The sequence below is a fragment of the Penicillium alfredii genome (assembly GCF_028826965.1).
Source record: "Penicillium alfredii strain IBT 34128 chromosome Unknown utg000005l_segment0_segment0, whole genome shotgun sequence".
In the NCBI taxonomy this organism is placed as follows: Eukaryota; Fungi; Ascomycota; class Eurotiomycetes; order Eurotiales; family Aspergillaceae; genus Penicillium; species Penicillium alfredii.
Genome location: NW_026622702.1, coordinates 1,339,872 through 1,361,707, shown reverse-complemented (window position 1 = coordinate 1,361,707; position 21,836 = coordinate 1,339,872). Strand labels below are relative to the sequence as shown.

Below are 21,836 nucleotides of genomic sequence, written 5' to 3'. Positions count from 1 at the left end.
GTCGGACAGTGGCGATCCCCGCGATAACAAGTGGAGATCGGGTCCACCGCGAATCGCTCTGATAACACTCTGCTGGACTTGCCCCTCTCCTGCTTGGACTGTGAGAGTTTTAGGCAGGTCTTTGCGACTCAAGTCCTATAAAAAAAGGAATGACTCCCTCTTGAAATCAAAATCCCGACCTCTACTTGTCAGTGCTCGAGCTTGTCGCCATGGCGCCCGGCATCTTGGAAACGAATTCCGCGGTGGCGGTCGAGAAGGCAACGACGTTGTCAGAGCTGACAGCCGAATGGGATGACACGATTCGATTTTATTTGAACGGCACCAAAGTCGCCGTCGACTCTGTCAACCCAGAAGTGACACTCTTGGAGTATTTGAGGGGCATCGGACTGACGGGAACCAAACTGGGATGCGCCGAGGGAGGATGTGGTGCTTGCACGGTGGTATGTTGCTTGGGAGAAGCAGTGGAGAGCGACCAAGAACACCAAGAACTAAGCTAATTCTATATTTTCTCCAATCAAACCAGGTCGTTTCCCACATCAACCCAACCACGAAGAAGATCTACCATGCCTCGGTGAACGCCTGCATAGCTCCTCTTGTCAGCGTCGATGGGAAACACATCATCACTGTCGAGGGTATTGGGAATGTCAAGAATCCTCACGCGGTTCAGCAGCGCATTGCGGTTGGAAATGGAAGCCAATGTGGTTTCTGTACGCCGGGGATTGTGATGGTACGCCCTTGCGGCCCCTTCGCTTAATATATCCATGACTGATTGCCTCAAGAGCCTCTACGCCCTGCTGCGAAATGATCCCTCCCCATCAGAACACGCCGTCGAAGAAGCTTTCGATGGAAACCTGTGTCGCTGCACCGGATACAGACCAATCCTTGATGCCGCCCAGAGCTTCAATGCAATCAACAACTGCGGAAAGGCTAGTTCCAATGGAGGGTCTGGTTGCTGCATGGAGAAAAACGCCTCTGAAGGCTGTTGCAAGGGGGCGACAGCAACCAACGATCAGAAAGGCCAGGTCAAACTGAAGTTTCCTGCGCCAGACTTTAAGCCCTACAGCCCGGACACGGAACTCATTTTCCCTGCTGCTCTGAGAAAACACGACTTCCGGCCGTTGGCGTTTGGTAACAAGAGGAAGAAGTGGTATCGGCCAGTGACGGTGGATCAGCTGTTGCAAATTAAGAGCGTCCACCCGGATGCCAAGCTGATCGGTGGAAGTACGGAAACGCAGATCGAGATCAAGTTTAAGGCCATGCGCTATGCAGCATCGGTCTATGTGGGCGATATTCCCGAATTGCGACTATACTCTTTTCACGACGATTATTTGGAGATCGGCGCCAATGTCTCTTTGACAGACTTGGAATCGATCTGCGAACAAGCCGTGCAGAAGTATGGCTCGACCCGGGGCCAACCATTCGAAGCAATCAAGAAGCAGCTGCGATATTTCGCTGGAAGACAGATTCGCAACGTCGCCTCTCCTGCCGGCAACCTGGCCACAGCCTCACCAATTTCAGACCTCAACCCTGTCTTTGTGGCTACAAATACCGTCCTCATTGCCAAGTCTCTTGATGGCGAGAAGGAAATTCCCATGGCCGAGTTTTTCCAGGGCTACAGAAAAACAGCTCTTCCCGCGAACGCCATCATTTCCAGTCTCCGTATTCCAGCCGCGCAGAAGACGGGAGACCATATGCGGACATACAAGCAGGCCAAGCGAAAGGATGATGACATTGCCATTGTCAATGCTGCACTGCGCGTTTCGTTGTCGGAGTCCAACGATGTGACCAGTACCAAACTTGTATTCGGCGGTATGGCGCCTATGACAGTGTCCGCGAAGAATGCAGAAGCGTTCTTGGTTGGCCAGAAATTTACATCCCCGGCGACACTGGAGGGGACGATGAGCGCATTGGAAAAGGATTTCAATCTGGCCTTTGGGGTTCCTGGTGGCATGGCTACCTACCGAAAATCTTTGGCTCTGGGATTTTTCTACCGATTCTACCATGATATTCTCTCACAGCTAGAGGTCAAGTCGTCGGACCTTGATCCCGATGTTGTTGCCGAGATTGAACGAGCCATTTCCTCGGGAGAGAAAGATCATGAGGCATCTGTCGCCTACCAGCAAAAGATTCTTGGAAAAGCTACTCCGCATGTCTCAGCACTCAAGCAGTCTACCGGCGAGGCTCAATATACCGATGACCTCCCAGTACAGCAGAACGAGTTGTTCGGTTGCATGGTTCTCTCCACCAAAGCACATGCCAAGATAATCAGCGTTGATGTTTCTGCCGCCCTTGATATCCCAGGTGTTGTTGACTACGTCGATCATACGGACCTTCCGAATCCTCAAGCCAACTGGTGGGGAGCACCCAAATCAGATGAGCTTTTCTTTGCTGTCGATGAGGTTACCACTGCTGGCCAGCCTATTGGAATGATACTGGCGCACACGGCCAAGACAGCTGAAGAGGCTATGAGGGCTGTCAAGGTTGAATATGAAGACTTGCCAGCCATCCTCACAATGGAAGAGGCAATCGAAGCTGAATCCTACTTTGAACATTACCGTTACATAAAAGATGGCGATCCAGAGGAAGCATTCAAGCAGGCTGCTCATGTCTTCACGGGTGTTTCGCGTATCGGTGGCCAGGAACACTTCTATCTCGAGACCCAGGCTTGTGTCGCGATTCCTAAGCCAGAGGATGGTGAGATGGAAGTGTGGAGCGGAACCCAGAATCCCACTGAAACGTAAGTTCTAGACAAATTCATTGGTCTTGCAGGGCTGTTGTTAACGCCTTATATTTAGACAAACATATATTGCGCAGGTAACTGGAGTCGCAGCGAACAAAATTGTCTCGCGTGTGAAGAGACTTGGCGGTGGCTTTGGAGGCAAGGAAACACGTTCAATTCAGTTGGCTGGGCTTTGTGCCACCGCTGCTGCCAAGACGAAACGACCTGTCCGTTCGATGCTTAACCGTGACGAGGATATCTTGACCTCAGGCCAGCGCCATCCGTTCCTCTGCCGATGGAAGGTCGGGGTAACGAAGGAGGGCAAGCTTCTCGCTCTCGATGCCGATGTCTTCGCCAACGGAGGTCACACTCAAGATCTATCCGGTGCTGTTGTGGAAAGAAGTCTCTCGCACATCGACGGGGTATACAAGATTCCAAATGTCAATGTGCGCGGCCGGATCTGCAAAACAAATACGGTGTCGAACACCGCGTTCCGAGGCTTTGGGGGACCTCAGGGTCTGTTTTTCGCCGAGTGCTACCTGTCCGAAATTGCCGATCATCTCAACATCCCCGTCGAGGAGCTGCGGGAAATCAACATGTACAAGCCCGGCGAAAAAACGCACTTCAACCAGGTTCTCAAAGACTGGCATGTTCCACTAATGTACAAGCAAGTCATGGACGACAGCTCATACCCACAGCGCCGCAAGGCTGTGGAAGAATACAACTCGCAGCATAAATGGTCCAAACGTGGAATGGCCATTGTGCCGACCAAGTTTGGCATTTCCTTCACGGCTCTCTTCTTGAATCAAGCGGGTGCCCTTGTTCATATATATCATGACGGCAGTGTTCTCGTTGCCCACGGGGGTGTTGAGATGGGTCAAGGATTACACACGAAGATGACTATGATCGCTGCCGAAGCGCTTCAGGTTCCGCAAACTGACGTCTTCATCTCTGAAACGGCTACCAACACAGTAGCCAACACATCCTCAACCGCTGCATCAGCCAGCTCCGACCTCAACGGCTACGCCATTTTCAATGCCTGCGAACAAATCAACGAACGCCTCCGTCCCTACCGCGAGAAGATGCCTAATGCCACGATGAAAGAGCTCGCCCACACCGCATATTTCGACCGGGTCAACCTCTCCGCTCAGGGATACTACCGTACCCCGGACATCGGCTACGTATGGGGCGAGAACAGCGGACAAATGTTCTTCTACTTCACGCAAGGTGTCACTGCCGCCGAAGTGCAGATTGACACCTTGACAGGTGACTGGACGCCCCTGCGCGCAGACATCAAGATGGACGTCGGCCGCACCATCAACCCATCCGTCGACTACGGTCAGATCGAAGGCGCCTACGTCCAAGGCCAGGGCCTCTTCACCACCGAAGAAAGTCTTTGGCACCGGGCCTCGGGCCAGATCTTCACCCGCGGGCCTGGCAGCTACAAGATCCCTGGGTTCCGCGATATCCCGCAGGTGTTCAACGTGAGCCTGCTCAAGGACGTCGAGTGGGAGAATCTCCGCACCATCCAGCGCTCGAGAGGTGTCGGGGAGCCGCCACTGTTTATGGGTAGTGCTGTCTTCTTTGCCATTCGTGACGCTCTCAAAGCAGCCCGCAAGCAGTGGGGCATGGAGGATGTTTTGAGCTTGCAGAGCCCTGCTACCCCCGAGCGCATCCGGGTGAGCTGTGCTGATCCCATTATTGAGCGGGCGAGAGTTCTTCCTAAGGAGGGCGAGAAGAGCTTCTTTGTTTCTATTTAGGGGTATACGGTGCTCATGACTTACGATGTATCAAGATATTGTTTTGTGATTTTGGTTCAAATTGTAATGTGTTGTCTCCGCTTGATATTCTCTACATAGCGGTCCAATATAGTACTCATTTTCTAGTAGGTAGAACACGCTCCCACTAAGCACTTTAGCCTTGAATATTCCGTGGAATTTCTCTCGAATAAAAAGATCAACGCCATGATACAACCGCCTCTGCGAAACGCCGATGTCCCAAAATAAATACAAGGACAGATCCGCCTGCTCCAATACATGCTGAGAAAGACACAAACAAGGGGAATCATGGATCCAGACAAAAAAAAACCATAAAAAGGGAAGAAAGAAATGGAAAGAAATGACAAAAAATGGAATGAGCTCCTCAGCGCTTCATATCATATTCCACATAGCTACTCCCCCGCAAATCCGGTGCTGAATCCACCTGCAACGCAGACCCATAGGTGCGCTGCCCGGCGAATCCCATCTTCTCATCCGCATACGACGGCTCACCCCGGACAGGCACGGCGCTCGCCGGGACAGCCGCCGGCGGAGACTCATACTCGTACGGAGGGGCCGGCGGTACGGGGGCAGCCATATCCTTCGGAACAGCAGTAAGAGGGACATCTATGAAGCCATTAGAGTCGGACGGGGGTGCACGGGTAGTGGGCACAGGGTCTATCGCATGGCCGCCTCCCTCGCCGCGGTTCCGATCTCGACCCCAGAAGAGGGCCAGGGCGCGGATTATACCGATGAGGGCAATGAGAACCCAGAGCAGTAGGATGGCCGTGGCGATAATTGCCTCGATACGGAGGGCGTCCTCGAGCTTGCTGGTTACCCGGGCGACGACCTCGGTAATCTTGTTGGAGGTCTTGTCGCCGGCGTCGGCGAGGAAGCTGTCCGAGGGATTGGAGCCGCCGCCATCGTCGGAGATGCTGGAGGCTGCGCCCGTGGAGAAAGTGTCGTTGGGGAGAAGGGGGAAGTCGATGTGAGCGTGGTCAGAGACCCATGTCAGTCCCTTCTGGACGCCCTCGATCTTCAGCCCGATCAGGCAGTCGAAGACGTCTTTGATCGGCTCATACAGCAGTGTGCCGCCAAAGGTATCGTTGAGCACGCCCGTGGTTTTCTCGACGAAGACGTTCAGCGTGTCGTTTACTGCATGTGTGCTGGTGTTCACCCACCCGAACACGTCCTTGTTCAGGTCCTTGTTCATGTGCGCGATCACCCCGTTGGCATCCGTGGCCCACTCCGTCGATGCATTCTCCAGCGACCCGACCACCTTGTCAGCAAAGGCGCCGACCTCGGTGCTGAGTTCTGGGACAGTTTTTTCCACTGCGCGGAGCAGCAAGTACTGACACAAACACGAGAATAGAGCCGCGATCGCTAGAGCCAGCACGAACAGCGCTGGCATCGAGGTCGCGTAGGCGATGGCCCACCGGACGAGGATCTGGCGCCGGCTGTTGCTGAAGCGACTTGCTGCCTTGATCCCCGCTGTGGCTGTATACGGCCGCGAGACGATGTACACCACGTCCATGGGGTCGTGGGCTTCCTTGCGCACGAGCTGGGCGCGTTCTTTCATTGAGCGCCAGCGACGGATTTCCTGCCATGCGACCGGAATGCAGGCCAGGATGGCTGCGACGACGAGGACGGCAATGAAGATCTTGCGTGCCATCGAGGACAAATCCGACACTCCGTCGAAGAACTTGTTGATACCGTCGTTGTCTTCACAGAACGACAGCTGTTTCTTGGCTGGCACCGGTAGTGCAGAGCGATCAAATGTGTAGGTGCCCAGGGAATGATTGACCAGGGTCTTGACCTCCTCGAACGGGAAGCGGATGACGTTCTCGGTAAAGTTCTGGACCTCGCTGAACGTAGGCATGGAATTGTTCAGTTTGTCGAGACCGCTGTCGATCGACGACGGCAGCTGGAGGTGTTCGAGTTTGTCGACAGAGCCATCGATATCCAGAGTAGGGAGATGGGCGCCCAGCGCGCTAGCAGCCTTGTTCACCATATCGGCGAAGTCCTTCAAGCCGTCCTCGAAGGTGCTGACGGTCTTTTCGAGGTCTTTGCCGATGTCTTTGAGAGTGGAGTTGAGGAAGTCGGCGGCGTCTTTGAGGAGTCCCACGCCGATGGAGACACTGCCGCGAACAGCGAGCGTAATTAGACACATGTAGGTCTGGTACATGATCTTGATGATGAACAGAACGATCTCTTCGACACCGGTGATGGTGAGCAGCAGCATGGATCTGAGTCCATTCACAGACTTCTCAATCCCCGACGCCGTGAGCTCGTTGACTCCCTTGGAGAGATAGTGCGGCATCGACGCCATCGAGCTGCCCATGGACTCCACCGATGTGCATGCCGACAGTGCCTCTCGTCTGGCGGAGCCCATGTCGGAGTCCATGCCGCCGATTGCGATTAGAAGTCGGACCAGCACGAGGAGAAGCAGGATCGTCCAGCGGTTGATCCATACTTGGGACAGTCGGGCCCGCAAACCTAGGTATGGTGTCAGGCCGTCTGGGTGAAGTGGGATTATTCGGCCTGCGTTGGGGTCGTGAGCCCCGTAGGGCGGAAGGAGAGGAAATATTGTTCGTCCGGATCTTGAGAACAGCATGGTTGGCGGAGGCTGTCAGGTTTGGAAGAGAGGAAATTTCGAAAAGAAAATAAAACACAAACTCGTGGACGAGGAGAACTCAGAGTCGAGAGGCGAGGTCTTCGTTAAGAAAGATGTGTAGCCTACTTAAAGACCATGGTGTGTATATATCCACAGCACTTAAGTCTATTCAGAGTGAATAGAAAAATGAATACAGTGGACGATTATAAGAGCAGGCAAAAACAGAAACAATAGAAACAAAAATCGAGAATTCAAAAGTAGAATCAATGGGGGGAATCATATAGATTTAGGCAACGCAGCGCTTTCGCGAGCCGCCATAGTTCTACAAAGAGCGTGTTTGAGGTCATAGCAACAACCACTCAGAGACCACAAACCCCAAACAAAGAAAAATAAAATAAAGTCTGCAGCAGATCAATATGTGTTTTCTTTGAGTGTTTCATTCGGTCCCACTGCGCGCCAGCACAAAGGCGCCAGCCAAATACAGGGCAAATGGGCGGCTAAGCGCCCGCCACTCTCATCCAATCGTCGAGGTGTCAGGAGCGACAACTCGAACATCAACCGCTGTGAAGATTATTTTGGGTGCTGTTTTCTGGGTTTCGTCTCAAACAAAACCCCTTTGTTTTGGAGGATCCACATTTTGGTGACATTCTTTGTTTTATTTCTCGCTCCGGTGGTCCCTGGAGGCGCTGGTTGTCGAACTCCAATTTGGGACCTGTGCCCATGACGAGATTCCGATCAGGGTCATACAGCAATCAAAAAAAAAAAAAAAAAAAAAACCCTACTTCGGCTCTTCCCGAGATCGTTTACGGGGCCCTCTCTGGTGATATGCCCGTACACATTGCTTTTTCGCATCCTGCTTTATGCGCGGGCGTTTCGGAATCAGGGGCTGACCTCGAAAGCTTACCTGCGGAATATATTTATCAATGAAAGCTGTGAGCAACTCTTGGTGCCGTTAGACTCCAAAAGAAAAGTGACTGGTAAATGCTCTGCAAAACAGAATTAGTCAAGGGCGTTCCTACAATTCAACGGACTACGCAGATGTCCAAGTCTGTACTTTCTGCCTTGCTAGTCGTTTTTGGCGAGATCCGCGGACAGAAGTATTAAAGTAAGTCACGAGAGTAGTAAGTTCTTCTATAGGTGCTGTGAACTTTACCCTATTAGTTTGGTAGCTATCTAAATACCATCCGCAGAGTGGGTGAGCAAGGAGCAGTATATATAGAACTGATACGAGTTAGAAGAGAGGCTCGGCGAAACCTAGACGATATTCGCATATATGGGCGCCAAAAAACGGGTTCTGCCAAGGTCACGCGGAAATATTATCGCCTAGCCCCCGACCCCAAAATCAATCAATATGCCAATTGTGTTGACAATATTCGGTTTACACAGGGCAAGGTCTTGATTCGATTTGATCCAGAGCATACAATGGACACGCATCCATGCGAGGTGGGTGTTGCGGCGTTTGAAATCATATCGGGTGATAGAGTCAAGAAACCATGGCTGATTAGGCTTGTGCCCTAAATTTGAGGCTTATTGAATCATCCTTTGACACTGAGAATGGTCAAAATATGTACATAGGTTCCCACAAGGGAGGACAATATCAGTTTTTAAAGGCTCTCCGCGTGTGATGAAGACATACCCTGGTATCTTGAGTGAAGCATTTCTGGCCTAAATGCGATGGCCTTTGGACAACAAAGTCCATGCTGCTCAATCATATCATCCATGCCATTGAGGGTCTTATTTAGGCAGAAAAGGCCAGCTAGAATATCCTTGTTACTAAACATATATATCAAAATATTTTGTCAACCCGGGAGTAGTAAGGTCCCAGAAATTCGTGGCGATTTGGCGTCGCACTGATGGGTCAATCCCCAAACAGCCCAGTAAACACCATCGTTTATTTGCCGCTGGAGCGATGATCAACTTATGGTTATCCCTAGCCGAAATGATTAATTAATCGAATATTTCTTAGGTCCGACAAATATCATGGTTTTCTATATCGTGAAGTAATGGTACAAAGAGAACTGCTGGATTTCTACAGACCTATAGCTACTGTTCATTTTTAATCCATAGTAGGTACTTTCATAAGATTAAATAGACTGGTCATGGAGACAAAAGAAACCACCTAATTGTGAGTTCAACGAAGGCTAGTCGCAAAATAAGCTATTAAAGTACGGATTAAAATTCAAGTGTCTAATCTTTAAACACAAGGCCGCAGAAAGTGGCGGAAAGGTCCTTTGGGGAGAGAAGTGCAGTTGATTGAATAGAGTTGGTTAATCGCTGGGAATTCCACGTGATAGCACAGACCCTAAGTTGACATCAATCAGCCGGACAACATGTTATGTCCTTGGATGGCAAAGCAATATATGCTGCAATATGTAACTTTCAGACCAAAGCAAACCAGAAACCATAAACATCCGTGAGAGAGGTTGTCTGGTTAGCACTTCATGACCGGTGAGCAGTGTCTGCTCCCCCTGACTAGAACATAAATTCTCTTTTGAATGCAATGGTGTGTTGGCGGTTGCTGATGAGCTTGCTGTCTCTGCTCTGCTCATGCTGGAGAGTAATTGGTATTAAATATACTCTTAAACTTCGAGAAGTGGCCTGGCTGCATCTCCACAGCCAAGACAGCCCGCGTTGACTACGCCAGTTCCGACGTAGATTCGTAACTCCAGGCTGGAACGAAGGCGAAAATGATTTGTCTTAGTGTCTTTTTTCCACATTCATACTCCAGGTTTCCCTGAAAAGATGCTCTCAGCATTGAGCCGAGTACTCTCCTCGACACTTACCACAATGGACCGATGCCATCCACGAGCTTTTTTGTGGCCTTCCACGCCCATAACAGCCAAATGCTTTTGCCAAACCACTGCTCCAATTCAGCTGCTTTCGAAAAGAAGCTTCTGCCTTCGACTGCCGCCTCCCTTTCTCCCTACCCAAAAAGTCTGGTAAACATAGAGCAATGCAATAAATGAACCCAACAATTGGGCTGTAGACCAGAATACTGGAGTGCTTTCTCTAGTCGAGAAAATAGCAGGAAAGAATGATCTCTGTCAATCTGCATTCTCATCAGTCACCGAGATTCAAGCATCGAGGATCGAGCATCGCGATATCGAGACTCACGGTCGCCTGGTGGCCTCCCTTTCTCTTCATCACTCACTCCCCTATTGATTCCCAGGCACCCCATCGATCTTTTTCCTCTTCTCTGACACATAACATCATCGTCGCCCGTTCCTGGACTTATCTATTCGTTTGACTCAAATCGTTCAAGGCTCTTTATTTCCTGCGCACATTCACACTTCCCACTTCGTCTTGTACTCAACCACTCCACCTCACCATCCTCCACTTCCTTGATCACCAAGGCGCGTTTCCTCTCGTGATTGGTCGCCATTGAGCATCTAAGAAAGCTCTGACTGTGCCTCACGAGAGTCTCTGGTAAGTTTTCTCGTGTCAGGACGCGTTAAGGGTTGATGCACCAAAACTGACCCACGAAGATGACATCCCCAACTGGGGTTCACAGTATTCTCGCCACCTTCATCATTATCTTCCTTAAAGAAAGACCTGGCCACAGTGCCAAAGGATCTCTGATAAGGCTTGTTTGTCTTTTAGCATGTCAAAGCTCGGTTCATCTTGGCTAACCATGAAGACAACAGCCCTGATCGGAGGTTCGCCATACCTCATCACCCTTCTTCTTTAAAGAACGGTCTAGTTGATAGACCAAGAGACGTCTAGTAAGTCATCTGGCGTCCAAATCTGGCGCAAGATCGCTGACACGTAGTAAAGCAGCCCTGAGAACAAGCTCAGGTGCACTTTGATACCGGCGCCAGATTGATTCTTCAGAGATCGTCTGGTCGCTTGTCCAAGAAATATCGGGTGAGTCTTTTAGCCTTTGGACGCATGAAAGCTCAGTGCATTAAGCTTACCAAAGGCGATAGCAGGCCTAACTGGTTACTGCCACCATGGATAACCAGACCAGCCAATATCAGGGTGATCAGCAGTACCGGATGGCCCTCGACGCCACCAACAACGTGCAGGAGACCCCCGGAGCCGGCGGCACGGACTGGAAATCAGCAGACCATGTCCTCCGCCTGGAGACCCACAACTGGTGGGAGAGCTCGCCGTCGCTGTTCTCTCTGCGGGTGCTTCCGGAGGAGACCCGCGATGTCATCTTTAGTGCCGGTCTGAACAAACAGACCAAGGCACTGTTGTTTGACTTCAAGCTACCTGCCGATCATCCTGATGGCAGACTTGGTCTCTTGCGCTTGATCAAAAGACTGTTCGACGGCACCAGCCCCCTGGGCATTACTGCCACCCATATCGGGCAAGCCGCCATTGAGGAATTCATTGGCGGCATCAAGAAGGTACGCAAACGCAGCCATGAGTGGCGCGGACCAACCGCCGTCGTTGGTTGCCAGGTGGAATGGATGCGGCGTCCCGAAAAAGAGGCCCCTGTCCACATCCGATTTGAAGTTGATGCCGATGAGGCTGTAGTATTCACTGTGGACAAGGGCAACAGTGAATATGTGGCTGCTACAGAAGACCGTCCGGTAAGTTAATGATACCCCTACTGCCCGGTTCCTCATATAGGTACTAACAGAATACAGCTCAGCTTCATTGATATCATGACGCTACCGGTCCGCATCTGGCTGCGGACCCGGTATTGCATTGATCACTTCAACAGTACGTTGAAGGGCCTCCAGGTGGGCGAAGAGGCGAAGAGGACTGAGGAGCAGAAGGCAGCGGCTGTGCCAGCCGGTGAATGTCTGCAGGCGGATCTCGAAACGTCAGAGCGAGCAGAGACCCAGCATATCACCTCTGAGATCGAGCAACTTGCCGTGAACAAAGAAACCGCCCCGAGCAAGCTGCTGCAGCGGCTAAAGGCGCGGCAAAAGGAAATCGGCCGGCAGGAAGCCCGGCTTGCTCGGATCCAAAGCAGAAGTGCCAGACAGGATAGTGAGCTCAAGAGGCAGCTCGCTAACCGTCAGACCGCCACAGAGATGGTCGAGAAGGATTTGATGGATTGCTTTTGGACGCCTCCTGCTTCGGGACTGGATTCGCACAGCCATTCTGGCGTGCCAGGGCCCGCGGAGGGTGAAAAGAAGGATGAAAGAAGTGCGGCAGAATCCAGAAGAAATGCCGAGCAGTCAAGCTCCGCGCAGGGTTCCATTGTTGCCTTCCACGCAAGTGAGGTTGGTCAAATTGTCGCAGCTCAATCAACGGCCTGTTCAATCTTCCAAACCGCTCTCACTTACGCACCCACTTCCCCCGTTTCCCCCTCTATCTCTGTTACCTTCGGAACTCCTCCCCTTCGCTCTCAAGACTCGGTCTCCAACGTGGGAGATCGAGAATCTAGCTCACCTGAAGCGGCGGACTCCGCGTCTCAGTCCGGTAAGTCAAACCCACCTCACTTCGCGCTGCATCCTCACTACAATTTGCGCTGACTTTTATCTTAGATCAAAGAGACGCAGCAGCGAGAATCCAGGCTGCGCCAGACATTGGATCACCGAGTCGGCCTCTCAACAAAGGTGAGAAGCGTCTTTCAACTGTTGCCTATTTGAAACATCATTCTAATTGACCACAGAGGTTGAAGAAGACCCTGCCAGTGTCAAAGAGGCTGCCTCTTCATCGTCAACAGAGAATTCCGTGCTCATTCCATCCAGGCAGAGTCAGCAGCCGCCATTGCAGACATGCCGAGGCGGAATACGAAGTCCTCGAAAAGACGACAGAAGGCCAGAAACCGCAAGGACAGGTATATGGCTGCCCTCGACCAGAAGGGTGAGGGGTCCCAGTCTTCGTGGCGTGCGGCTTCACCAAACTCCACGTCCTCGGAGCTGGAACCTGCTCCAGCCATACCTGTGGATTCTGGCCGCCTCTCGGTGGTCATGGCAAGGGAGAACGAACTAAGCGCGTCAGAGCTTAGTTTCTACTCATCCAATGAGTATGCGGTGGAGAATCCGTACGCCGATTTTGAAGAAAAGTCCACCGTGCTAAACCAGACGTCAAGCTCGGAACCCCAAGAGCCTGAGTTCGAAGACGGTGCAACTCCGACGCCCAGCCTGCGGCAGCGTCACCCCCAGTTGATCGAGTCGGAGACTCTTGGACCAGCTTCTCCGAGCCAGCACCAGAGCCACAGCGAGTCGTCCGAGGGTGAGATTACCACGACTACCAGTCATAGAGCCGCCAGCCTGCCCCAAGACCAGTCGACAACAGCACCCGTCATACTGTCCCAGCCCCAGTACCGGCCAGTGCCGATGGTGCCAGAGGATTTCATCTGGGATTTGACCAAGGTCAGCTTCTATTGTGCCAAGCCCGGTTGTGACAAAGTTTGCAACCTATGGGATCGCCAATCCGTCGTCTGCGCTCGTTGTGGGCCATACTCCGAGATCCGCTATTGCGGCAAGGAGCACATGCGCGAGAACGTCAAGGAACACTGGTTGGTCTGCAGACAATTCACTTTCCAGCAAAAATGCTTGGAAAGTTTCATTCCCGAAGACGTCTTGGTCGGCCCTCCGATGATTCCTAACCGTCACAACTGGGATAGTCCGGAGCGTTTCCGCCAGGCTATGTGGTTTACCACGGCCCGTCAGGAGGGCGACTATTTCATCTTTGCGGATTGGGCGACGCAGTTCAGCGCGGGTAATATTCCTGGTAGTCCCGAGTCGCGGTGCTGTCCCCGAGTGCTGATCACGGTTCGGTTCGATGATCCTAAAGAGAAGGATCGGTTCCGAAGAATCCTGGCAGTTGTCCTGTTTGGTAAGTTTTTTCTTTCCCCTCTATTCTCTCTTCCTGCGTCTATCCCAAATCAAACACTAACATCTCTCTTGTTGCAGCTGCCATCGAGGTCGGGCCGATGATCAGCTACATGTTCCGGCTCCTCCGAGACTGGCTCCGGGTTCGCAACATGTGGAACAACCACATGGACGCGATGCTCCGGAACCAGTTCCGGTACGAGCTGGGCGTGATAGTTGAGCCGCCGGTCACGGGCGAGCGTCACGCATGCGAGACTGAATGGAGCGGTCTTGCCCCGAGACACTGCCGAGACTCGGTCTGCTCTGCCGAGCGCGTCACCCTCCTGGGCGATTTGGGACAAGGGCGTGGGTTCGCGCGCCTGTGCGATTATATGGAGTCCAGTCAATGGATCCTCCGCGCACACCGAACCACGCATCCCACGGTCCGCTCGGTCAGGGGCCGGACGTGCGGCGAGGGATTCGATGAGGTTCTCGATGATGAGCGAAGGGCCTTCTGCCGTGGGGAGGGTTGGGATGGCGCCGGGTCGGGGCCTATGGAGATTGAAAGACCGTTTGAGGAGTAGGGGTCCGACTCCCCTTCTTATGCCCTGGGCTGGTGGTGAGGAGTGGTGGTTGTGCTGCCGCGGGTGGTCCTTCGGGGCTGCGTTACATTTCATCGGGGACTTCGTGCCCTATTCTTGTCTATTTGATTAGCGGCGGTGTTTCGGGTTTTTCTTTTCTTTTCTATTTTTTTCTTCTGCTCCTCTTCTCTTCTTTCCTGACGAAGAAAAAATAGCTCGTTTCTTCCGGATCGTCTTTTTTCTTCGTAAGCATTCCAGCGTTCTTTGTCTGGTGGATCTGCGATTATCCGCTGCATTGGCAAGCGAACGATGTGACGTGCCCAATGTAAAACATTGCTTGTTTGAAGCATAATTTTGAAGCATATTCCATGCTTCTTTGTATTTGATCTATATGCCTTGCTCCTTCTAGAGGGTTCCCACCGAGACGTCCTATATACCGGTACGCAGAACATGCCGTTTACTGGGTGATGTACTTCTTCAGGCCCCTCAGTCTCTCCTTCGCAGTCTCCAACACATCATCGTTCTTGCAAACCGCGAAGCGGAGATAGTTCTCTGCAATGTGGGCATTGGCATCGGTATAGAACTCCGTCGGCGGGATGGCAGCGACGCCCACCTCGTGGATGAGGAACCAGCAGAGCTTGAAATCACGAGGGCGGTTGGCGACATGCGGCGGGAACGGGTATTCCGCCGGAAGTTTGACAGAAGCCATGTTGGCGAGCACAAAGTACCCGCCCTCCGGATCAGAGTACTACCATCCACCGTCAGCTCAACTTGTCCGCAGTGGTAGTGGTCGAATATACGTACCGGGATACCGAGCTCATCAAAAACTTGACAGAACCGCTCGACCTTTCCCTTCATCTCCATTCGGCTCTCGTCCCAGAAGCCTGCCTTTTCGGCCTGCTCAAAGGCGACAGCAGCTGCTTCCTGCAGTGGCGACACGCTGCTGTAGCAGATGCGGGTGTGTGCACCGGCTACGTACTTGATCAGGTGTTCGGGTCCAATCAGGTAGCCAACACGCCAACCGGTGGCGTAGAAGGCTTTGCCGGCCGAGCCCACGGTCAGGGTACGCTCGTACAATTCAGGAGACAGTGTCCCGATTCTCGTGAACGGGACATAGAACAGACGGTCATAGACCTCGTCGGACAGAATAATAAGGTTGTGCTTCACGCACAGATCTCCGATGCGCTGGAGTTCCTCCCGCGAGAAAACCTTGCCCACGGGGTTGTGTCTATACAAAGTATGGTCAGTTTGCTGAGTACGAGGGATAGGAAAGATTATTTCTTACGGGGAGTTCAACACCTGTCATGATTAATTAGCCTTTGATTATTCGCCAAGCTTGGTTAGGATTGCTTACAATCATCTTAGTCTTGGAGTTGATGGTGTTCTCCAGTTCTTCGAAATCTATCGTCCACTCCGAAGCAGGGGACGTCCTGGTGGCGCCATCCTTGGGAGGGTGAAGGGGCACATATCGGATGGTGCCACCCGGCATCTCAATGTTGCTGATATACCTATCGCAGATATCAGCATTGGTCAGTTGGCCTTGAATATCCAACTACTCACTGGTCAAAGAACGGCTCAAAGATGATTACTTCGTCACCGGGCTCAATGAAACCCATAAAAGCACTGAGCATACCTATAAATGCCACAAATTATTAGCCTGCAGCAATTATACCCCCGAGCATTCAAGCCTACCCTCATTGGCGCCAGTTGTAATCGAGACTTCGGTGTCGGGGTTCAAGGTTTTGCCAAAGAACGGCGAGTATGCATCCGCAAGGGCTTTCTTAAGACGAGGACGGCCCTATATACCGTGAGCACATTGCTAACTAGGCTCAATGCGCAGAGGATTAACCTTGGTCGGCGAGTATTGGTTGCATTCTACTCGGTCCAATGCATCCTTCGCAGCTTCGATGGCGAACTTGGGAGGGTTGTAGCCACTGTTTCGACCCCATAAACATCAGCCTTTTTTTCCATTTCTCTTGGCATCTTCCCATTTTCCAAGCATGACTCACAAGAACCCTTGGCCCATGTTCACGATCGGTTGGACCGGCGAAGCTGCCGCCGCTTCATTGACGATGGACCTAGCATGCCGGTTAAACCCGATTGTTCTTTTATGATTGCCCAGAAATATGAGTCCTACCAGACATCCTGTCGCTGACCGGCGACTCTCCGAGCCGGCCGAAAAGGGTCGGTCCGCGCCGCTGTGGCCGACATTGCTCTTGCGCCAGAAATACGGGGTAAAGTCGAGGGAGTGGGTGCTGGCATAGTTCGGAGATGAGGAATCGCAGATGTAGCGAGGACAGAAAAGACTGGAGATCGTCCCAGAATCATGAGGGGAGAGTGGGAAAGCGAAGAGTTGGAGATAGACGAGGGTCCAATGGCGGGGGAATGGCGTGCTCGGGCTCCGAGGTCGGCCGTGTAGCGCGCGAGTGTTGCACGAGATCCTGCAACATTGAGGCTTTGGGGGGTGATTGACGAGGGCGAGAGTGTCTCGGAAGCTCTCCAACAGCAATTGGCCTGGTATCCCCGCGATTGCAGCTTTATTCAATGAGGTTGATGATGGTGAGGCACCAAGGCACCAAATGTTCCTGCTGACTGAGCCATCTGTCGCGACGCGTCTGAAAGAGCAAGGTTCATGTCAATCGATGCCGGTCGTGCAAACCTCGCTGGGCACCTCTGGTCATCGCGAGTGTCGTGCCGGGTATTGATCTTTGATTAACCATGGTATCCTGCCCCATCTGTGGGAAATCGGTCTCCCAGTTGAAGATCAACGACCATATTGACTCCGACTGCCAAAGCTTCATCGAGGAACCATCTTCCTCTCCGGCCGAATCGTCTTCCCAAAAGGGCCCTGTGCCAAGTATTTTTCAACCGGCATCAGCCCGCAAGGCGTCTGCTCACTCCAGCCTTTCCAAAGACTCCCCGTCTCGTCCGACCTCGACTCCGCGCCCCCTCAACGGCAAGAGATCATTCGTGCAGGAAGCGGAGCAGGATCGCAATGGGCCCACACAACCTGTGGGAGAATCAATGGAGCCGCAGGCGAAACGTCCAAAGGTGAATGCGTTCCAGAAAGCTGCTCCGCTTGCGGAACGCATGCGGCCCAAGACTCTCGACGAAGTCTGTGGCCAGGAACTTGTCGGCTCCAATGGAGTCCTGCGTGGGCTCATTGAACAAGACCGAGTACCCAGCATGATCTTATGGGGCAGCGCAGGAACTGGCAAGACGACAATTGCCCGAGTCATTGCGTCTATGGTCGGCAGCCGGTTCGTGGAGATCAACAGTACAAGCACGGGAGTTGCCGAGTGCAAGAAGATCTTCACCGAGGCTCGCAGTGAGCTTGGTCTAACCGGAAGAAAAACAATTATTTTTTGTGACGAGATCCACCGGTTCTCCAAATCCCAGCAGGATGTCTTTCTGGGACCCGTGGAAAGCGGCCAGGTCACGCTGATTGGCGCCACGACCGAGAACCCGTCTTTCAAAGTGCAGAGCGCACTGCTTTCACGGTGCAGGACCTTTACTCTAGCCAAGCTGACTGATGAGGACGTCAACTCTATTCTTCATCGGGCGCTCAAGGTGGAAGGCCCCAGCTATTCGCCCTCAGAATTGGTGGATGACGAGTTGGTTCAGTATCTGGCCAACTTCGCGGATGGGGATGCTCGGACCTCCCTCAATCTCTTGGAATTGGCTATGGATCTATCAAAACGACCAGGAATGACCAAGGAGGACCTGAAACGGTCCTTGACCAAGACATTGGTGTACGATCGGGCTGGCGACCAGCATTACGATACCATCTCGGCATTTCACAAGTCGCTTCGAGGGAGTGATCCAGACGCGGCTCTGTACTACCTCGCGCGCATGATTCAATCTGGAGAAGACCCATTGTACATCGCGCGACGCCTTATTGTTGTCGCGTCGGAGGACATTGGCCTAGCCGATAACACCATGCTGACGCTGGCAATCTCCACGCATTCGGCTGTCGAAAAGATTGGGCTACCGGAGGCTCGAATCAATCTGGCCCATGCCACTGTGGCCATGGCGCTGTCGAAGAAGAGCACGCGGTCCTATCGTGGGCTTAACAACGCATTTGCGGCACTGAATGAGCCAGGCGTTGCAGGCTTGCCGATCCCCATCCACCTACGAAATGCACCTACCAAACTCATGAAGGAAATGGGATATGGCAAGGAGTATAAGTACAATCCGAACTATGTTGATGGCCGGGTACAGCAGGATTATCTTCCAGACAAGCTACTGGGCCGCATGTTCCTGGAAGATCTGGACTTGGGCGAGCGGAGAGATCCTGACCTGAACCGTACCTGATCACAGGTGGTTTCTTTCACTCTTCAACTTCCCTCTCGCGTGCTACCTGCTTCGTTCCCTCTGAAAATATGCCTCAACAGCGTGACCTACCGACAGGCATATCCCGAGGCATCCAGTGGCCGTCGACATAGCGTCATCCGGCAATATCACTGTCCACCGCCTTTGGATCCACCAATAATGGCTGGTCTTTTAATTAAACTAAACCCCTTCAGGTGGAAACTAATCCAAATCGGGTGACGACTTCACATAAGCTGATCGTGCTTGCATAGCAGCGTCAAGTCGTTGTTCTACTTTTTCGTCTTCTTTTTACCCTCGTCAATCTCTTCACTCCGTTCTGTTCTTTTGATTGATACCACACTCGTTTATTTCCCTTACCAAGAATTGCAGGTTGGCCTATGGTCTAAACTTTATGACCATTGGCAGCTTGCCCTAAGCCCACCCGCTCTTTGCGCTTTCTCTGTTGAGAAGGCTGTCCGTCTGGTACTGAGAAAGCGAACCCCTCTCTTTTCCCCCTGAGTCTATGTGTACTTGGTCCACGGTCATTCGTTCTATTCTGCGGTTTTCATCTCGAATCGGCCAACCCCGTCTAGAAGACCGGTTGTTCGCCATTCTCAGCGTTGGTCTCCCCGGTTTTGCTTTGATCGCCTGAGCTCGAGTTCCATGGCCCGTCACATGGTGTCCGTTCGTTCTTCCGGCCCTCAGATGGTCGGGCTTGGATTTCCTTATCAGTCTATCCCTAGTGAGGGCCCTGTTCGTCCTGTAAGTTCAGCTCTCTGGTTTTCTTTCTCTTTTGTTGCTTCTTGGTTCATCCACCAGGACTATATGTTAATATTCTGATCCTTCAGCCTCCCGTGAGACGAGCAGCCAACTTGGCCCAGGTGAGGAGCTTTGATGCAGCCCAGATCCGCTATGGTGCTCCCCTGGACCTTGCGTATAGCCAAGACCCATCCTCAAGTCGAGGAATGTGTATAGCCGATACGGCGCACGACAACCAAAGAGCTGTTAGTCAAGATGTGCAGCATCTCTCCAGTTCAAATCTGGCCACGACTGTTGATGGTACTTTTATTACGTACCATGCCAATGGAGGGCAGCAAGTTCCGAGGTTCCAAGTTCCTTCGGGCTCAGTCTCGTATTCAACCACACCAACATCCAGCCATCAGGCCATTCCCATGGCCATCAGCTCTTTGCACACTTCGGTATCCGCGCCAGAACTGAGAAGCCGACAATCTACATGGTCTCTTGACTCTCAGGATTCATGGTCTTACGCTCCGGCTAACTATGAAGATCACCATGATCCATCCAATAATGGAACCAGGGATTCTCATTTCCCATTTGCTGCAGTCCCACCTCAAGCAGAGGCACCACCACCAGGGCGTCCTTTCAATTTTCTCATCGAGGACCCAAAAACATCACGCTACCATCGCGAAAAGATACCTCGAAGCCAGGCCGATCGGGAAAGCCAGCGAGAAAACATTCGCCTTCTGAAGGGATCTGGCGGCGCATGCCTTTGGTGTTATCGAAGTAAAAAAAGATGTGGGTTGTCAAACCCCTGTCTCTCGTGCACGTCCACTCGACGCAAGTGTATTCGAAGTTCGGTACAGCTGTCCCTTTCTGGCCTTCAAGTAGGAGGATCTCCACCGGATGTTTCCATGGTGCCCTTGAAACCGCCCTCCAGCGAAGCCCTCGATATGTTGAATTCCCTGAATACCCTTGTTTTCACTAAAATGACTGCCATGAAGGCAGTACTCAACATCCGCCGGTCTGATGACGGAGCTCTGGAAATGTGTACCATGTACGTGGATCGGCGCGACATGGTCTTTTCCAACGTGAGTTGCTCTCTTGATCAGCTTGTAGCCAAGGCCAGCAAGCATCTTCGTTGTGTCGAGCTGGCCAAACTCGAAGAGGCGTATACCTTTCACCCGCTTATTCAAACTGCCCTCTCCATGACGAAACTTTTTATGGTAACTCGGTGCCTTGCGACCACCCACGTTTATATTCGCTCACTCGATGTTGATCCCGGACGCCTCATGATGCTTTACATCCTAGTTGTCTGCTGTCGGGAGCTCTTCGAGATGTCCGAAGGCTTCTCCGTCGAATTGTGCGAGGCGTTGCGCCGTAAGGACGTGCAGGATAGTCTTAGCGATGGAAAATATCTGCACCCAACCACCAATCTTAACCCTGTCTGGGTCGCCTCTGCACTGTATTACCGGATTGTTAGCGGCCTGTTGGAACTCCGGGAAAGTCCACTCATGACCAAGATTTTTGGATGCCGGGCCTCCCATCTCTCGCGTTTGTGGTGCACTCTCTGGAGCATTTTGAAATCTGTCCCCGCCAACAACAAGACCAGTAGCAAAGATGCGACCGGATCCGCACTCAAAGATCAAATCCCCGTGCTTCCGGACTCAAAGTTCTTTGATCTGGCATTTTGGCTGGGACCATTGGACTGCAACGATGAACTCCCGCCTGTCGCCGTTTCAAAGCAGCATGGGGATCCATTCGCTGGAGAATCTTATGACATGAATTCGTTTCTTCGTGATGACTGTGTTGAATCTAGCGTTTTGTCGAATGCCCCCCAGCCCGTCCAGGCGCTTCTTCCAGTCTGTCCTAGCCCGAAACCGGTCGCGATTCCCCTCCGGGAGAGTGTCGCGGTGGACGAGACACCATGCATGGGCATGCAGCAAGATATTTTCGCCGATGTGCTTGAGCCTACGCCTGGAACTTGGGACGCAGTGGCTTCATTTGACAGCATCTACAACGAGAATTGTCGATGAGCTAGGCATTAAGGTCGCCAACTGTTGCGCGTAATTGGACTACGACCACTGCGGGCGTGTATTGGGTGTGGAAAATTGTGATTATACGGTCAAGCCATTGTTGTCTCTTTTGTTGTTTTATCGAGTTCGACTCGCTCAATCCATTCTTTGGCGGGTTTTTGAACAGGGGAAGATATGCTGCACAGACTGGGTGGGCTTGGGGTGTGTTTATTGCTCGTAAATAGGCATTGCTGGGCGAGTTTAGACCTCGCTGGCTAATACTAATGGAAATCATTCAAATATTTTTTTTCTCCAGGTATATATGTATATTTAAATTCTTAATTTTGTGTATAATGAAGTTCTAAAACCAGCGATAGCACAA

General features: G+C 52.2%; 7 protein-coding genes across 7 annotated transcripts; 5 read left to right on the top strand and 2 right to left on the bottom strand.

The window, feature by feature from the left end:
* Positions 1 to 209: 209 nt before the first annotated feature.
* NUU61_003932 (putative xanthine dehydrogenase HxA) lies at positions 210 to 4,479 on the top strand (the record flags this gene model as incomplete). Its single annotated transcript, XM_056654514.1, has 4 exons — positions 210 to 440; positions 524 to 727; positions 780 to 2,737; positions 2,796 to 4,479. 4 exons carry the CDS (start codon positions 210 to 212, stop codon positions 4,477 to 4,479), a joined length of 4,077 nt encoding a protein of 1,358 aa, XP_056512541.1.
* A 382-nt stretch (positions 4,480 to 4,861) lies between these two features.
* prm1 (pheromone-regulated protein PRM1) lies at positions 4,862 to 7,090 on the bottom strand (the record flags this gene model as incomplete). Its single annotated transcript, XM_056654513.1, has 1 exon — positions 4,862 to 7,090. One exon carries the CDS (start codon positions 7,088 to 7,090, stop codon positions 4,862 to 4,864), a length of 2,229 nt encoding a protein of 742 aa, XP_056512540.1.
* A 3,950-nt stretch (positions 7,091 to 11,040) lies between these two features.
* Positions 11,041 to 12,522, top strand: NUU61_003930 (uncharacterized protein; the record flags this gene model as incomplete). Its single annotated transcript, XM_056654512.1, has 2 exons — positions 11,041 to 11,628; positions 11,686 to 12,522. The coding sequence occupies 2 exons, from the start codon at positions 11,041 to 11,043 to the stop codon at positions 12,520 to 12,522; spliced, it is 1,425 nt and encodes a 474-aa protein (XP_056512539.1).
* A 246-nt stretch (positions 12,523 to 12,768) lies between these two features.
* Positions 12,769 to 14,393, top strand: NUU61_003929 (uncharacterized protein; the record flags this gene model as incomplete). The annotated part of the gene is made up of 2 exons (XM_056654511.1): positions 12,769 to 13,834; positions 13,912 to 14,393. 2 exons carry the CDS (start codon positions 12,769 to 12,771, stop codon positions 14,391 to 14,393), a joined length of 1,548 nt encoding a protein of 515 aa, XP_056512538.1.
* Positions 14,394 to 14,847: 454 nt separating this feature from the next.
* NUU61_003928 (kynurenine--oxoglutarate transaminase) lies at positions 14,848 to 16,840 on the bottom strand (the record flags this gene model as incomplete). Its single annotated transcript, XM_056654510.1, has 10 exons — positions 14,848 to 15,138; positions 15,195 to 15,618; positions 15,676 to 15,689; positions 15,745 to 15,898; positions 15,951 to 16,023; positions 16,083 to 16,188; positions 16,240 to 16,324; positions 16,400 to 16,468; positions 16,528 to 16,696; positions 16,756 to 16,840. The coding sequence occupies 10 exons, from the start codon at positions 16,838 to 16,840 to the stop codon at positions 14,848 to 14,850; spliced, it is 1,470 nt and encodes a 489-aa protein (XP_056512537.1).
* A 268-nt stretch (positions 16,841 to 17,108) lies between these two features.
* On the top strand, positions 17,109 to 18,704 carry NUU61_003927 (ssDNA-dependent ATPase MGS1; the record flags this gene model as incomplete). The annotated part of the gene is made up of 1 exon (XM_056654509.1): positions 17,109 to 18,704. The coding sequence occupies one exon, from the start codon at positions 17,109 to 17,111 to the stop codon at positions 18,702 to 18,704; it is 1,596 nt and encodes a 531-aa protein (XP_056512536.1).
* A 672-nt stretch (positions 18,705 to 19,376) lies between these two features.
* Positions 19,377 to 21,475, top strand: NUU61_003926 (uncharacterized protein; the record flags this gene model as incomplete). Its single annotated transcript, XM_056654508.1, has 2 exons — positions 19,377 to 19,463; positions 19,550 to 21,475. The coding sequence occupies 2 exons, from the start codon at positions 19,377 to 19,379 to the stop codon at positions 21,473 to 21,475; spliced, it is 2,013 nt and encodes a 670-aa protein (XP_056512535.1).
* Positions 21,476 to 21,836: the final 361 nt, after the last annotated feature.